The following is a 17348-nucleotide window of genomic DNA, read 5'->3' on the forward strand; positions in this document are numbered from 1 at the left end:
GGAAACTGTTCTCTTAATGTCCTCTCGCTGGTGCCTTATTTCTGTCTTGTTTCCAGCTAAGATTCTTGATGAGAAGCTTATACTTGTTGTTTCCTCCTCCTCACTTTTCCTACATCAGTCAACCCACTGTAGTCCGGTGCCTGAGCTCATGTGTCTGGGGTATCTATGGTCTTCCAAAGGCCAAACCAAAAGGAATGCATTTGATTTTTTATCATACTTGAATTTGCTGTAGCATTTACCTGTAAGCTCTTAGAGGACATGGGTTGTGTTTTGTTCACCATGGAATTTTTATCACCTAGATAATCTAACACTCTGTAGATTGTATGTTTGCTGAGTGAATATATGATCACTTTTTTTTTTTTAAGAATATTCTCTTCCTTTGGCTCCCATGGTGTTATTCTTTCTGATTTCCTTTGTTATCCATCTGCACTTAAATGTTCATTAAGAAGCTCTGCTCCTTGGAGTTTAATAGATATCTAAAAGTTGTTCCAAAACAGTAATCTTCTAAAGTAAGTTCTAGCATCCTCTGTTGGTAGCAGGGAGAGCCAGCACGTTCTTTTTTTTGTGGGGAAGTGGGGAGGTCTCAGTTCATCATTTTGTTCATAATCTTAACACAAGTTGAGAAGTTTCTGAATTTTGCTCAGTTTTTCTCCTTTCATGTCTCATTATCTTCCGAGGTGACTTCAGTCACTCACATTGTTTCAGTGAGAACATTGACTCTCAATTCTTTATCTTCAGCTCCTGCTGTTCTCCTGAGCTCTAGCCCTTTAGTTCTGACTGTACCTGAATGGTTTGCACAGGCTGCTTGGTTTTCACACGTCCCCAGATCTATTGTTGCCTTTTTCCTAACCCCGCTCTCCTCTCTCCTTTTCCTGTTCCTCTGCATGGAGCCACTGTTACCCAAATGGTAACACTGGGAGTCTGTGAATCTTTCTGGACTCTGTACGCCTTAACCATTGCTCTGTTCCACCTGTAAGTGATCAGTCATCAAATCCTGTTGATTCTTGTTACAAAATGGGTGACAGGAGCACCCCTCTCTTCCCTTTCCTCACTGCTAATCATAGTTTTATGTTGCTTAAAATTCTTCATTGGTTCCCCATGTGTTCATTATAAAGTCCACTTCCTCCTTGTAATGGTACCCCATGAAGGCACGGGTGACATGGCCCCTACTTTCCTTTCAGGTCTCATCCTTTGACTCTTGTGCTCCCCAAATGCCACAACAACTGCCGTTTCCTGAATATATTAACTTCATTCTCCTGTGACATTGCACACACTGTCTTCTCTGCCCGAGTTTCCTCTCTCTCATCCTCATCTTACTGTCTGCATCATTTTATATTTGGCTTAAAGATCACTTTTCCAGAAAGAAAGTCCTTTCTTTGTACCCAAGTGGTATCTTATACTTACTTGAAAGTAGTAATTATGATGTGTTTTATGGTTTATTTACTTGTTTTTCTCTCTAATCAGTCTGAATACTTGCAGGTAGAGGATGTGTCTGAATAATCGTTGTCTGTCTTGTGCCTTGGCACAATGCTGGATGCACAATAGGTACCCAGTTTTTGTTTTAATACACATTCAGTAAATAAATGCTTAAAATGCTTTTAGGTGTTAGTGAGATTCCAGTCCCTGTGCTACATGTAAACAAAGTATGATTTTAAAAAACTGAGCAGGATTCATTTATTCACTTTGTGACCATTTTACCTGCTCTCTTCCCAGAGCATTCTGGAGGTGAAATTGTAAGGTAAACAGAGTTTGTTTCCAATAGAAATCATTCTGTTTCCCCATCTCTTGTCATTCTTTCATATATTGCACCATAGATGCCTCAAGGTTGTCCTTCGGCTGCCGAAGACCATGTATCATATATCACTGTTACCTTTTTTTCTACCCTTGTGAAATTTACTGTTCAAGTTAAATCTGGCTGGAGCCTGTAATTTGTAGATTAAATGCTGAGATTAGGCCAGTTTGGAAATTTTTGAAATTGAACCTTTTGATTAACTACCTTTTATAACCCTCTTTTCTGCTAAAAGAAGACCTATAGTATTTGCCAGTAAAGGATCAGGACCCAACCATAAAATCTATCTAGAGGTGACTCATTTTTTATCTTAATTATTTAAAAAAAAATCTCAATTTAAGAAAAAGAAAAAGGAGTCTATGAGTAGTCAAAATAGATGATAAAGAATCTTAAAATATATGAACACTTTAGAGATTGTTTAGTTCAGCTGTCTTATTTTACTAATGAAGAAAATTAAATCAAGACATGTCAAGTGATTTGTCCCTAAGTGACACAACTAGTTTATTGAAGAGTTGGTCCCCCACATCTAAGTATCTTAAGCCTTCACGTGACTATACTATCGTAAGCCTGATGCTCTCTTGAATTTGGTTAGGAAGTTGAAAATCCATTTATTCAAAATATTAGCTACCTATTTTTCTTAACTAGATATAGTGCTGAACACTAGGGATACAGATGGTAATAAGGTGGCCCTCCATGGCTGGGACTAAATCATGGAGTGAGGGAGGCATAAAAAATGTTTAAAAAATGATATAAATGATAGTCCATTCACTCAAGTCACAGGTATAACACTTTGATCTTTATGAAAAATCTCTTTATTAACCTTTTAGAACAAACTTGCGCAGCTTTTTTCTGATCCCAGAACAAAGGGGAAAAAAGAAAATAGAAGGTGATGATGCGGTTCTATAGGGGTATATAAACAGTCATGTGAAGCTGAAAAGCTGAGAAGAAAGATAAAAATTATATATTACAGACATTATTTACTACATACTTTTGTATATCATATATAAGTGAGAAGAGGCCAACTCATTGCAGACTCAGAAATGATTATGGGCCACCATCTGAGCTGAGCATCGGTGGCTAAGTGCCCTTTGGGCTGTAGAAGGATGATGTCATTACATGGGGGAATGCGAGTTTTCTTCCCACAAAGCGTATCTATTTTGACAATCACCTATGGACGGTAATGCCCTTGTGGAAGTCTGGTAGTCCAGCAGAGAAGTTTCAGCACATCATTCTGAGGGAAAGAGAAAAAGATCTGAGATTGCATGTAATGAAGGGGGTGCTAGGAAGAATTTTACTATACCTGCATCATCCCTCCCCCAAGGTGGCACAGTTCAGTGCCAACAGGGACCTTCCTGGCACATGATTTCTTCCTCAGGGGAGAGTGAGAGGGTGTTAGTGAATGCCTGGCACCCCCAAAGCTGTGTGTGCCTCATCCACAAACAGCTCCCCACTGCACCCTGTGGCCAGCTCCCTGTACATCCCTGAAGCAATAAGAGTGAAGCTTTGCAGCTGTCAGTGAGCACAAGCAGAAAGCCAGCCTGGCTGAGAGGGTATAGCTCAAGTGGTAGAACGCATGCCTTGCATCCACGAGGTCCTGGGTTCAATCTTCAGTATTTCCTCTAAAAATAAATAAACAAATAGACCTAATTATCCCCTCCCCCAAATCAAAATAGTTATTTTAAGGAAGCTCAGGGACCTACAAGAAAATGCAAAAAGATGATTCAATGAACATTTTTAACATGCCCCCCCCCCAAGTGAACAAAATGAGAATTTTAACAGAGAGAGAGAAATCATAAAAAAGAACCAAATAGAAATTCTGGAACTGAAGAATGCGATGAATGAAATGAAAAATGTAACAGAGAGCACCAGTGTCAGACTGGATCAAGCAGAGGAAAGAATCTGTGAAGTAGAACACAGCTCACTTCAAATTATCCAGTCAGAAGAGTAAAAAGAAAAGAGAATGAAAGAGTGAAGAAAGTTATATGAATTATGGGACACCATTATGAGAAACAATCTACATACTGAAGTTCCAGAAGGAGAAGAGAGGGAGAAAGGGGCAGAAAACTTATTTAAGGAAATAATGGCTGAGGGTTCACCAAACATGGGGAGAAAATTGGGCATCTAACTTCATGAAGCTCATAATCCCCTCCTCCCAAATTTCAACCCCAAATGGCTTACTCCTGGATACATTATAATAACACTATCTAAAATCAAAGACAGAATTTTAAAAGCAGTAAGACAAAAACATTTCTTCCATACAAGGGAATGAGAGATACAAATATGATCACCTCAGTAGGTGCAGAAAAAGCATCTGACAAAACTCAGCATCCTTTGATGATCGCAGTTCTGAACAAATTGTCTAGAGAGGGAATGTACCTCAGCATAATAAAGGCCATATGTGACAAGCCAACAGCTAACATCATAGTGAGAAATGCTGGCAGCTTTTCTTCTAAGATCCAGAACAAGGCAAGAGTGTCCACTTTTAACCACTGCTATTCATTATAGTACTGGAAGTCCTAGTCAGAGCATTCAGGCAAGAAAAAGAAATAAAAGGCATCCAGATTGGAAAGTAAGAAGCATAACTATCTGTTTGCAGATGATATGTTCTCGTATGTAAGACACCCAAATACTCCACCAAAAACTGTCAGAACTAACTAATGAGTTCAGTAAAGTCACAGGATATGACATCAATATACAAAAATAAGTTGCCTTTCTGTACACCAACAACAAACTATCTGAAAAAGAAATAAGCAGTCCCATTTACAATGACATCAAAGTAAAACACTTAGAAATAAATTTAGCCAAGGAGGTGAGAGATCTCCATCCTGAAAACTGTAAGACATTGATGAAAGAAACTGAGGAAGACACAAAGGGAAAGAAATCTCTTGTTCATGGATTGGAAGAATTTATACTGTTAAAAAGTCAATAGTACCCAAAGCAATCTATAGATTCAGTGTAACCTCTATCAAAATTTCAACAGCATTTTTCACAGAAATAGAAAAAAAAAACAACTATATAATTTGTATGGAACCACCAAAAATCCAGACTAGCCAAAGCAAACTTCAGAAATAAGAAGCTGGAGGTATCACACTAATTTCAAACTACAGTTGACCCTGAAGCAATGCAGGGGCTAGGAGATACCTGCACAGTCAAAAATGTGAGTGTAATTGTATAGTTGGCCTTCATTCAAAGTTCTGCATCTGTGGATTCAACCACCCTCACATTGTGTAGTACTGTAGTGCCTATTTACTGAGAAAAAATTTGTGTATAAGTGGACCTGTGCAGTTCAAACCCATGGTGTTGAAGGGTCAACTGTATATTATAATGTTACAGCAGTAAAAAGTATGATTCTGGCATAAAAACAGATACATAGATCAATGGAACAGAATTGAGAGCCCAGAAATAAACTCAGTCAACTAATATTTGACAAGGCAGCCAAGAATGCTCAGTGGGGAAAGGATAGTCTCTTCAGTAAATGTTGTCCGGAAAACTGGATGTCCACATGCAAAAGAATGCATCTATTTTACACCACTCACAGAAATTAACTTGAAATGGACTAAAGACTTAAGTGGAAGACCTAAAAATGTAAAACATGTAGAATAAAATATAAAGAAAAACTCCTTGATGTTGGTCTTGGTAATGCAACAGAAGCAAAAATAAACGAGAGACTACATCTGACTAAAAAGCTTCTGTACAGCAATGGGCACAACAAAATCAAAAGGCAACCTAGGGGATGGGAGAAAATATTTTCAAACCATATGTCTGACAAGGGGTTAATATTCAAAGTATATAAGGAACTCATAGAACCCAATAGCAGAAGCAAAACAAAATAAATTACATAATGTGACTCAAAGTGAGCAGAGGATCTGAATAGATGTTTTTCCAAAGAAGACATATAAATTACAACAGGTACATGAAAAGGTGCACAGCATCACTAATAATCATCAAAGAAATGCAAATCAAAACCACAGTGAGATGTTACCTTACCTTTGTTAGAATGGCTATCATCAAAAAGACAAGAGAGAAGGGCTGGTGAGGATGTAGAAAAAAGGGAACCCTTGTATGCTGTTGGTAGGAATTGGTACAGCCATTATGGAAGCAGTATGGAGATTTCTCAAAAAATTAAAAATGGAGCTATCGTATGATCCAGCAATCATAGTACTGGCTAGATAAACACAGGATATGAAATTAGGATGTTGAAGAGATACCTGGTATCTGATGATATCTGATATCATGTTCACTGTAACGTTATTCACAACAGCTAAGACATGGAAACAACCTAAGTGTCCCTTGATGGATGAATAGATTAAAAAATGTGATACATATATAAAACGGAGTATCACTCAGCCAATGGAAAGAAGGAAGTGCTGCCATTTGCTGTAATGTGGATGGATTGAGGGCATTATGTTAAGTGAAATAAACTGGACAGAGAAAGACAAATACTGTATGAACTCATTTAACGTGAGGAATCTAAAGAAGTCAGACTCATAGAAACAGAGTAGAATGGTGGTTGCTGGGGGTTGGGGACGTGGAGGAAATGGAGAGATACTGGTCAAAGGGTATAAACTTCCAGTTATAAGAGGAATAAGTTGTAGGGATGTAATGTACAGTATTGTGACTGTAGTTAAAATGTGGTATTACATATTTGAAATTTGGTGAGGGTACATAGTAAATATTCCCACCACATACACACAGAAATGATTATTGTGTGAGGTCACGGAGGTGTTAACTAAAGTTATTGTAATTATTTCACGATGTATACATGTATCACTTTATCACACTGTACACCTTAAATTTACATATGTGTCAATTATATCTCAATAAGACTGGATGAAAGAAATGGTTATGTTATATTCAAAATTCTCTATGCAGAAAAGTTGACAGATGGAGGCATTAATAAAATTACTTAAATGATTAAATAAGAAATATCTTATAAAATACTATGCAAATATATAAATAATGACAATAAATATACTTTAGTTTGTATACAAATGGATGTAAAATTAATCAAAATAAGAATTATTTTCTTTTAAGAGGTACTCAGATTTATTTGGAAAAGTCGTATTTGGGGAGAAGGTGTGTAGAACTGAAATGGATTAAAGAGTGATCTGTCATATCATTTATATTACTGAGAAGCTATTGTTTGTTTACTTATATGTATGTCTATATATACATACACATTTTTGAAGAGCAGTAATTTGAAAAAACTTTTTGTCCAATGTCAAAGTTAAGGCCTGATTTATTGTAGAGATTCTTAAATGTACTGACTGAATATTGAAGAAAAGTCTTACACTTTAAAGTGTTTTCCCCCCAAATTGTAAAAATGTTATGTTTGTCGTTGAGTTTGAACAAATTTATTTAATCCTCAGTAGAGTTGAGGGTTCGTGGTTAAAGTTTTCCCTTTTGATAATTGGAACAAGAATCATAAAATCCATCTGGGGACCTGAGAAACCTATCTTCCCCTTGTTGCTAAAACCTCTTGAATAATACTCTCTCTAACCTTTCTTATTAAAATTGTGCTTAAATTGTGTTTTTTCCCCTAGAGAGGGATTTTCATCTCTCTTTTTCCTTTGCTGATTCGTGGGTAGAAGAATGTCTCCTTCTCTTGCCAAAAGAAGACAGTGTTTTCTGTATGATAAAGTGAGTAAGTTGGTTTATCTCATTTTAGCTATCCTGATCTTAAATCATGTTTATGCTATTTAAGTTTCTGTGGTGTGAATATTTTTTGTAGCATCCTATTTCCCAAAGTCTCTGTGTACTGATAAATTGTTGCCTTTTCCAGATCATCTAAAATGATTTGGCTGAAATTAAATGGAATTAGAGGCTGGTGGTAAAATGTTGTAAAATTAAAGCAAAAAGGTAAAGAGCATGAAGGGCAAAAGTTTGCTCAGCGATGTTTCATGGAATCATCTTTCTCTTTCTGGTGACAGAGTATTCCTGTGGGTTGCTGGGGCAAGGACTTGCACTTTGGTTGATGTCCAGAAGTCGAGCTCCCTTGTTTTGACAGAGTGGGTCTGAATCCACAGTTCTCTAGAGAGCGCTAACCCTGGGCTTCTTCCAACCCTCACTTGGCCTTTGGGCAAAGCTTATTCTTATATTCTGTGGCTTATTGCCTGGAATTCAAAAGGAAAGTTATGATCGGATGACCTCTGAGTTTTGTGTTTCCTTTGTCAGTTGAAGGACTTGTATGTGGTAGGTATGTTTTCTCTAATTCATTTGCAAAAGTTCAGAGAGAAAAAGGACGAAACAGTGAAGGGAATTTCGGATCACTTCCTTACATCTCATTTGACCCCATGGTTAAATTATACAAAATAAGTTTCTTTCCCTCTTTACTATGTATTTTGAAATTAGCTCTCAATACTGCACCAATAATCTGAACAGTGAGTTATCTTCAGAAGTAGTTCAGTGCCGGGGAGAATTTCTAATCCAGTAGAGGAACACTCCTGTGACCCCTTTTCCTTTACCTGTCATAGCCAGCTGGTTGCCAACTCCTGCTACTTTCACATGAAAGTTCACCCTTGCTTTTGCCCTGTCTGTCCTACGGCCACACTCATGTCCTCTTAAGCTGTTGCCTCCTACGTGGTCTCTACACCTGCTTGTCCTACTGCCGTTCCTTCTTATTGCTACTTCCAGTTTAGTTTTGCTAAAGCTGAGCTTAGATGATGTCAGTCCAGTACTTAAAAAACTGCCCACAGAAGAAGATTCCGTTTAGGCCCTCCACAGCCTGGTTGCTTCCTTCCATTTCTCCTTTAGCCTCACTACTCTCTTTCTGTACATTACTGGTTAGCCAAACTGAAGTACTCTGCCCGTTCCCCTGAATTCTGCAGTCTTTCCAGTTTCTCTACCCTCAGTGTCACTCTTCTCTGTCTTTACTTGGAATGTCTTTGGACCTTATCTTCATATGCAAATTTGTATTGTCTTTTGGCAGATTTATTCTGTGTCATCATGGAATTGTCTTTCCCTTCTCGGATACCTCCCCTCGCTCCCACCCCTCCAGCTGGTTTTCTGAGGCCCTCTCTGGCGCGTACTTCTGTTGTGTCCTGTAATTTACATGTGTATGTCTTACCTGCCACCAAAGTAGACTCCATGTCTGATTTTTACTTCTGGATGGGCCACAAGGCCTAGAGCAGTGATTTGACGTATGCTAAGAGCTTAAATGAATGTGTTTGCTGAATGGTGGGAAAAACTGAACCTCTGTCTTGTGTAGCCTGTCGTGAGTCTTATACCAAGAGCACCTCATCTCCCAATCCGAGAGGAAAAATTATACAAATGGCCGCAGTTTTTAACTGAGGCTACACTGAAATGCTCTGAAACAGTTTCATCATGGGGACAATCAGAATGTACTCTGTCATTTAGGATAAAACCTGTGGCAAACATGCCTGTTATTCAAGTTCTCAGTTTTTAAACGTGGGCTATGATTATTCCCTTTGAACACCTCGCGGATTTAATAAGTGAGCCATTGTGTTAAAGTTTTATAACTCAGTCCATGAAGAAGCTGAACTCTTGAAATAAAAGGCCAACAAAGGTGAGAGGGCTGGGATCTCACACTTTCTTTTCCATCCATTCCTGTCATTAAGAGAACAGTTTTCAACGTTTGTGTAAAAATGCCGATCTATGAGTAAGGCAAAGAGATCTGATACTTTGATTAACCAAACTCTCTTAAAAAGGGCCTCAACAGCCACCCTTCAGCATATTGTTTCTAGCAAGCTCGATGGTAATTATGAATATTTTAAATAGTATGAATAATGCTATCCATTCTTTTCCTTTTTTTTTCCCCCGAACTTATTTTGCACAGTTTTCTTTGGTGGAGTGAATTGGGTTCACTGTTGCTTGTTAGAGTATTATTTACTGAGTGATTCTCGATCCAGGTTTTTATAATGAATAAAATCCAATTAAGAATATGAATATTACAAGTAATTATGGCACTGGAACTATCTGGGGTATTATTCAGCTGCTGAGAGTGAAACAAGTGTAACTGCAAAAAAAGTGTGAAAAATAAAGCACAGCTTTGGCCAGAATGCTTAGGAAATTTTTATGCTGTGTTCCGTTTGTAATTTGCTCTGTACTCAGACTCTGGTGTCTGCTAGCGTTAGACAAAGGACTGAAAATATGGTTACTATTTAGAGATGTTCATTGTTTGAGGAGAAATTCAGCAGAATCTTGAACATTCTTATGAAATGTGTGGAATAATTTTACAGAGACTGTTTTAAATTCTAAATGCATTTTATGTGTTAATGCCTTAAGAGTGTTTTGCTTTCCAGATATGATGCTTAAGATATTTCTGTGGAAATATTTTATTCTAATTTTTGCATTCAGTAGTGTCTTGTATCATACTTGTTTAGACACTGGAAAGTTGATTGGTAATCATAATGCTGGTTTGCTTGTTTTACCTAAAATTCTGAAGAATTCTCTTAAATATTTTCATGAAAATGTCTTTTTCATTTGTTTCTTCCTTATATTTATACACCAAGTGTGGCATTTATTTTAATCAGTCTTTCAATAAAATTTACAGAAGTAGAATTGCTGTTTTGTGTTAATGATGGAAAAACGGCTTGTAACGTGTGCCTGACAATGTCTCTTATTTTGTGTGCTTTTTGATAAGCATATGTCAATCTATTTTGCCAACATTATTCTCTAGAAAGAGAACTCCCGCCCCTTCTTAGTGGTTAGTTCATGTAGCTTGGTTAATGGAACATAAAGTGAGATCTTACGGGGTGACAGAGAGTTTGGTTTAACTTGGGAGCATTAGGGGAAGAAAAGGGGACATCTCTTCAGAAGGAATTTAAATATCTTCTAGAAAACTGTTTGCCACTGCAATTGTGTAGTTGTGCCTAATTTTTATTTGATGTTTTAAATGCTCGGGTCATTTTTATTTCATCTATAACACTTTGAAAGTATAATCCGATTAAAATAATATGTTTCTAAGAAATGGTTTTGGTCCCTTTAGTTTTTTCCTTTTTTTCTTTTTCTCTTTCTACTGAATCAAAAATTGTATAAACCTGGAGGATGTGCAGAGAGTGTCAGACCTCTTCCTTCTGTCATCTTTTGCTATTGTATCATATTTTCCTGGTTTCATTGTTAATATGATTTCAAGAGACAACTATCACTATTGTTCAATATTAGCCATCCACCTATAAGAGCTAGCAAAAAAAAAAAAAAAAAAAAAAAACCACTTTTCGTGTGGAATGACTGGGGATAGCCAAATCACTACCATGATGGAAGGAGATTATATTTGCTTAATATTAATACGGAAAAATTTTTTTCCTCTGATAATTTTGTGACTTAAAGTATAAAGAACCCAACTTTCAAAGTGCAATTCTTTAATTAGTATTTCGTAAGTACAACATATCCTATAACCTGCTGGGAAATCACTGTTACCTCTGCTCTTAAAATTCCATCTTCCCCTATTTCCCCAGGGTTATTCAATAATGAATTGTATAATCCAGAACAGTTCTGAAAAAAACTATATAGCTTCAGGATTCCTTCCAACTTTTAGATTGTATAAGTCCTTGATGTTAATTTAGGTCAGTTCTCTACTTCAGTGGAAGAGTAGCATGATTCTGATTTGTATATTACCATTTCTTTGTATTATCCTAAATTAAGTAGAAAACTTTATTTGTAAAATAACAAGCAGAAAAATCCAGCTTTTATTCTCTGGAGAAAAATAATATAGTATATTTTTCCACTTGAAATGCTTTTACTTTGGGAAATCCAATTGGGAAAATAGATTTGCAGACAGCTTGAAACTGACAAATGGGTGTTTTGACAGGTATTCCTGGAAGGAGAGCTGTAGCCACCAAGCATTTCCATTTCCTTATTATAACAACTATGTTTAGCAGAGAACAAGATGTACCTCAGTTTGAAACAAGCTTTTAGTTTTAGGAGAGGTGAGCGAGTATAAAACTTTTTTTTTTTTTTAATGTATTGGAAAAATAGAGCATTTAGTTCACTGTTACGAAGAATAAACTAACCTTGTCGGTATAAAGTACTTTTTTATGGCCTGAGACTGGCCTGATATTGTGAACTTTTGTGTTTTCCATTCATCACGATGTTCCTAGAGCAGGAAGCACACTTGTCTGCCATTTAACAGCTCTGTGCTATATAGCCTGTGGCTTTAGAGAAGAAAGCTTCAAAATAAATTTCATACCAGAAACGATTGATTGATTGATTGATTGATGCATGAAATACCACTGGTGAGCAGTATTCACCAGACCTCCACAGAACTAGTCTGTTTCTATAAAATTACTTTGTGAAAAAGGAGGACCTGACCTTCCTTGGTTCTATTTATATCTCCTTCTTCCATTTTGTAAATGTCTCATTAGCCTGTGTGTATTGTAACCCATATTCTTTAGGTTTTCCTTGACCATAGAAATAGTTAATTTTTGGGTGGGATGCAAGAAGCAATTATGCACGCTCTCGTTCTTCACACGAAGTGTTGGCTGCTGTGCCATCATTCTTTCCCATCATCATCATCGCCACTGCCACTTTTTATCTTGTCATCAATATATGTATTTAAAAACCAGAGATTGCTATTTGACTGGTTTGCAGAATTTGTGAAAAATATAAATCTGAAAATCTTAAAATGTGACCTGGTGTTTAAAGTTAGAGGAAATATGAACAGTTACAGAATTTAACTAATTCCTTTCAGCAGTACTGATTAAGTGATTTTGCCTATTTCAGAGAATCAAGCTACATTTATGTCTGCATGACCCTATGGAGTCTTATTTCATGAGCTTAAGCCTGGATGAAAATAAGTTTCTTTTAGCTGTTAACTAAGACCAGGATCTCATCACACAATGTCATCATCACATTCTTTTCCTTATTGAAGCATAGTTGATTTACAATATTATATTAGTTTCAAGTGTACAGCATAGTTATTCTGTATTTTTAGTTTACACTCCATTAAAAGTTATTCCGAGATAATAGCTATTATTCCCTATCATATGCAGAATATCCTTTTTGCTTACCTATTTTATACGAAGTAAGTTTGTATCTCTTAATCTCATACCCATAATGTGCCCGTCTCCACTTCCCTCTCTTCACTGGCGATCACTAGTTTGTTTTCTGGGAGGCCTGTAACATCAGTGCAACATTATTAGTGATGTTCAATCACCTGCCTAAGGTGGTGTCCATCATATCTCCAGATCATAAATGCCTTTTCCCTTTTGTACTTAATAAGTAACTGAGAGAAACTTTAATTTTGCAAAGGATAGAAGCTTCCAACAAGTTTCTTGTCAGCACTGTTTCACTGTGAGTCATTGTTTTGAGTGAACTGAGTAGCCTGAGTAATTCGCAGCAATCTTAAAACTCATTTTACCTGCTTTCCTCATTTTGCAGCCTCACTTAATATTATTAGGTTTCCATTAGAGGTACTGCCTTGAAACTAGGGACGTGGAAATAACCTGAGATGTGACTTCACTGCCTTGGCGCTTACGGATGAAAACGAACGTGCCTGGAATTCAGAAGGGTTGCTTGGGTGATACTGAATTTGTGTCCCAAGATAAATTGACTGAGAGGTTTTATTTTCCAAAAGATTAAAATTATGTTATTATGGTAATATATAGTCTATGACAGAGGTGCTTTCTGAATTACGCTTCTATCAGAATTAAAATTAAAACCAGATTTTTTTTAGAGTATGCTTTTATGTTAAAAGTTCTGTGAGTCCTGTATTTTAGGGGTTTGAATGTATCTTTTTCTGAGTATATAAATATTGTATTTTAAAATGTAACTCTAACTTGGTCCAAACTTCTTCTTAAATTTATTAGTAAATAACTAATACTGAGCTAAGTGAACGTATATGAGCTGAAGATTGTAAGGGTATCATACTGTTGTATGATATTAACAAAATACGGGGTATAATGGATTAAGGAATCATGGGCTCCTCTAACCTAGTGCCCCCAAATAGTTGTTGATGGAGTTCTGTACAGATAAACCATGCTTTACAATTCCTGTTGCTTATTATGAATAGAATACATATAAATCAACTGTATAGAGATTTAAAAGTTTGTTTTGCCAATAAGAATCCATCATTTTATTGCTGTTTACTTATTTTGTTCTGAAATGTAAGAATGTTAGAGGCACTTTTTTTCTTTGGGTTTGTTTTGATTTTGATAATGGAAAATTTTTCTGTTCCACATTTATAGTTCTTGGTGGACATATAATTTAAGACAAATAAGGAATAAGCCCCACACTATAAATCCTGGAATTATAACTGCGTTTCTAACAGATAAGTAATGTGAAAAAAAGCAGTAAGTGTGCCAAAATGTGTATTGTATAATCAAACAGTCATACATGTGGTTATTGAAATAGTATTACAACTTTCCCCCAAGAATGACTTCATCCCTCTACATGTTATGGAAACAGAGAAAACATCTAAAAACTTTCTCGGCAGATTCTCATCGCACATCTGTGATGCTGGAATTTCCTTGGTGTAAAAACCCTCCTTGTGAGCCCTGCAGTGAGGATTGATTTCTGCTATTTATTGCTTTGCTCATCTTAATGTATATTTGTGGGTCTACTTAGAACATTTCACCGTTGTCTCTTTCTGGCGAAGCCCTGTCGGTTAGACTGCGTTACTGATGTCGTCAGGTTCAAGATATTTAATTCCCCTGTGCAGTTCCACCTGTTATTTGCTCTCAGACTGACTATGTAGCAATATTTTCTTCTGTGTAACTTCGGTTACAGGAAGAATTCCAGGAGAGAGTGAGTGGATCAATCAACAACTTAGGAAAGTAAGTCAGAATACAACTGTGGCTGCTTCAGAATCTAATGAGAAGACGGGAGTGATGCTGTCTGGCTGGGGAAGGAGCAATCAAAAAATGAATGGCTTCTGCAAATTGTAAAATTCTGAGAGGCATGTGGTGATAGGAAGGCCTAGGGGTGAGGTGAAGGTGAGAGACTATCTGGCCATTTAAGACATGGAGCAAAACTGCAGAGGGAAGAATCAAGGGAGGACAGGGAGGGAGCGTGAGGGTGGACTTGGACGCTGGCAGACAGGACAGGAGAGGGGAGAGGAAGCGTGTTAAATTTTGAAGTGAGGGTGTGGGATTGGGGGCTTAGAAAAGGGACTAGGTTAGGGATTTGCTGAGCAGGAAAGCCATGGACTGAGACACCACTGCTTCAGGGGGTTTCAAGATGAATACTTTTAAGTGTCAAGGAGGAAGGGCTGGCTTTCCAAAATCCTGAGACAGAGGCATTGGCTGACAGACTGAAAATGAGCACATGTGTGAGTGATGTCATCTACCTGGGCCTTGGAGAGGTGGCATCTATCGAAGCTGGTCTCCTGACATCTTTCCCCACTAGGATCAAGTGGACTTGACCTCTGGACAGCCTTCTGGCTGTGTGCACATCAGGCCAGCGTGGTATCTGGGTCGAGAGGTAGTGAAGGGGAGGAACTGCAGTTTCATAGGCTTAGGCTTCAGAGGGTGTAGGTGGGCAGCACTCCCTCTGGGCAGACCTGGGAGAGGTGGGGTGGGAGGTGGCTGAGTGGCAGAAGTGCCCAGGGGGCTGAGTGATTGCCCGGCATCAGCACATCACAGCATCACGGGACATGTTGCTCAGCCAGCCTCCATCCCCGTCTCCCACATTTGGGAAAAGTCAAGTTAATATTGTTGCTTGTAGAGGTTTTCTCCTTCTTTTGCGGGAGTAGGGCGGTGGTTTCTTTCACATATTTCATTCACATTTTAGTCATAGTTTTCAGTTATGGAAGAAGGATTTGAGGGTTACGTGGCTGTCTTTATGGCTGTTAGGATTCATGACTGCTAACTCTGTTTGCCCAGGATCTTAAGAGGAATAATATTCACTTATTCCTCATTTACTACCAAGCCGCACCAACTGCTTCATCCCCACATCAGCTTCAACAGGGACGTGTTGTTATGTGACTCATCCTTCTTGAGTGTTTTTCCCCTGTATTTCAGATTTATAATGGTGTGTGAAGAGATTCAGGATTTCCATTCTGCTTTTCTCTTTCCTGCCAAGCTCATGACCCCTGCCAACTCCATCCTCTTCTGCAATTTCAGTTAGGGTTCTGGACTCTCTGGGACTTTATAGAACAGGAGTCATTTAAACTCCCTTTTTCCAAATGGGACAGGTATCTTAATTGAGGTCAGGCCAGCACCAACTGTGACAGAATCTTCCCCCATCCTCCTGGCACAGGGAGAGGATTCACAGAGTAGAAGAATGGTGTGAAACTGTGTGTCCAAACAGTGTCCACTGGGATAAAGCTAATGCCAGTTGGAGGCGCAACACGGTGACTCTTTGGCCAAGCTCTGTTGTCCTGCTTGGTCCCCAGCCAGATGGCAACCTGGTGGGTGAACCATTGGTGCTGGCCTTTCCCCAGCCCCCTCAGGTCTAGGATAAAATGCCCAGCTGTCCCTTTCCTTGCAGGATTTACTTTGTGGAAACAGTAACTGTCCTTACTGTTACTTAATATTTACATCCCTTTGTTTCACTTTCTAACTGCTATACTACTAACATGGTTTTACTGGTAGTATGAAAGCTTTGAATTGCTTGCTGCAATTCAAGACTAGGATGCGTTTAGCACCAGACTGTTTAAGGATTGAAAGAGCTTCTGGAGGGAGCGCTGCAGAGGAAGTGGGAAGATCCGAATTAGATTGTGCAAGTGTAGTTCCTGTACTAAATGCAGTTATTTTGATTATTAGAAATACTTCTACTGAGAGTTGTGTTAATTAAATAGTTTTAGTACCTTTTCACGGGTAGCCGTTTTCTGACATCTGTAAGACAGAAATGAGCATCCAGGATCTCGCTCAAGGGGGTATATATCCACTGCATCTAATGGTACTTATGCTCTTGTGCCCAGATTATATTGTAGTATTAAGTGTGCCTTATCTGAATAATGGTAATAGCATTTATAGCTGCTATGATTTGCTTTCAATTCTCAAATATAGTTGGAGGTATACGGAGAAATCAAGAAGGAATTCTGAAAAGGAAACAAAGACCTGGTCGTTTCACACAGAGCTTCATCTCTGTAGATCCTCTGTTTTAGTATTAACGTTGTTTTCTACGATTATGATGCATAACAAGTACCATTCTTACAACTGCATTTTGTTTAATTTTTGAAAATAACAGAAAAGCCCAAGAACTTTATTGGTAATGTTTCTGAGACACATAAATGTTTCTAGACAAAGCTAAATTATTTTGGTAGATTGAGGTAAAAAAGGCTTTTTCCTGCTAGTCCAGGCTGGGGTCTCTCATTCACCACCAGATTTGCAGCTTGAGGAAATATCCTGATTGCTTGATAATCCAGTTACAGCCTGAGTCACGTTTCTGTAAGACACCAATGGTCTACATAAGTAATGCCCCTTCCACGATATACATAATGTAATTGAAATGATGCGACTAATATTGTTGATGTCGTTAGAAAAGTAACGATTGCCTTGCCTTCCTCATGGGATTCCATGAAATGAAATGAGCTAAGCTAGTAGATTATTAAGTGATCAATAAATATAATGAGACATTATGATTATTGATGATATTTACAATTAACTTTTCTATTATTTTATCACTACCAGCATCAGCATTATTAACCCCTTCACTGTTG

General features: G+C 37.8%; 1 protein-coding gene across 5 annotated transcripts in view; it reads left to right on the plus strand.

Moving 5' to 3' along the window:
• The window catches only part of EPS8 (epidermal growth factor receptor pathway substrate 8), a 148072-nt gene that overhangs the window by 14284 nt on the left and 116440 nt on the right, over positions 1 to 17348 (plus strand). The window contains exon 2 of one of the 5 annotated variants that reach the window (XM_032473095.1): positions 7333 to 7429. The exons of the other annotated variants lie outside the window; for them this stretch is intronic. Coding sequence (XP_032328986.1) covers positions 7382 to 7429 — 48 coding nt within the window. The 5' untranslated portion in view covers positions 7333 to 7381. The remainder of the gene's footprint in view (positions 1 to 7332; positions 7430 to 17348) is intronic. 5 annotated transcript variants of the gene reach the window in all.

This window comes from Camelus ferus, chromosome 34 (assembly GCF_009834535.1).
Source record: "Camelus ferus isolate YT-003-E chromosome 34, BCGSAC_Cfer_1.0, whole genome shotgun sequence".
NCBI classification, from domain to species: Eukaryota; Metazoa; Chordata; class Mammalia; order Artiodactyla; family Camelidae; genus Camelus; species Camelus ferus.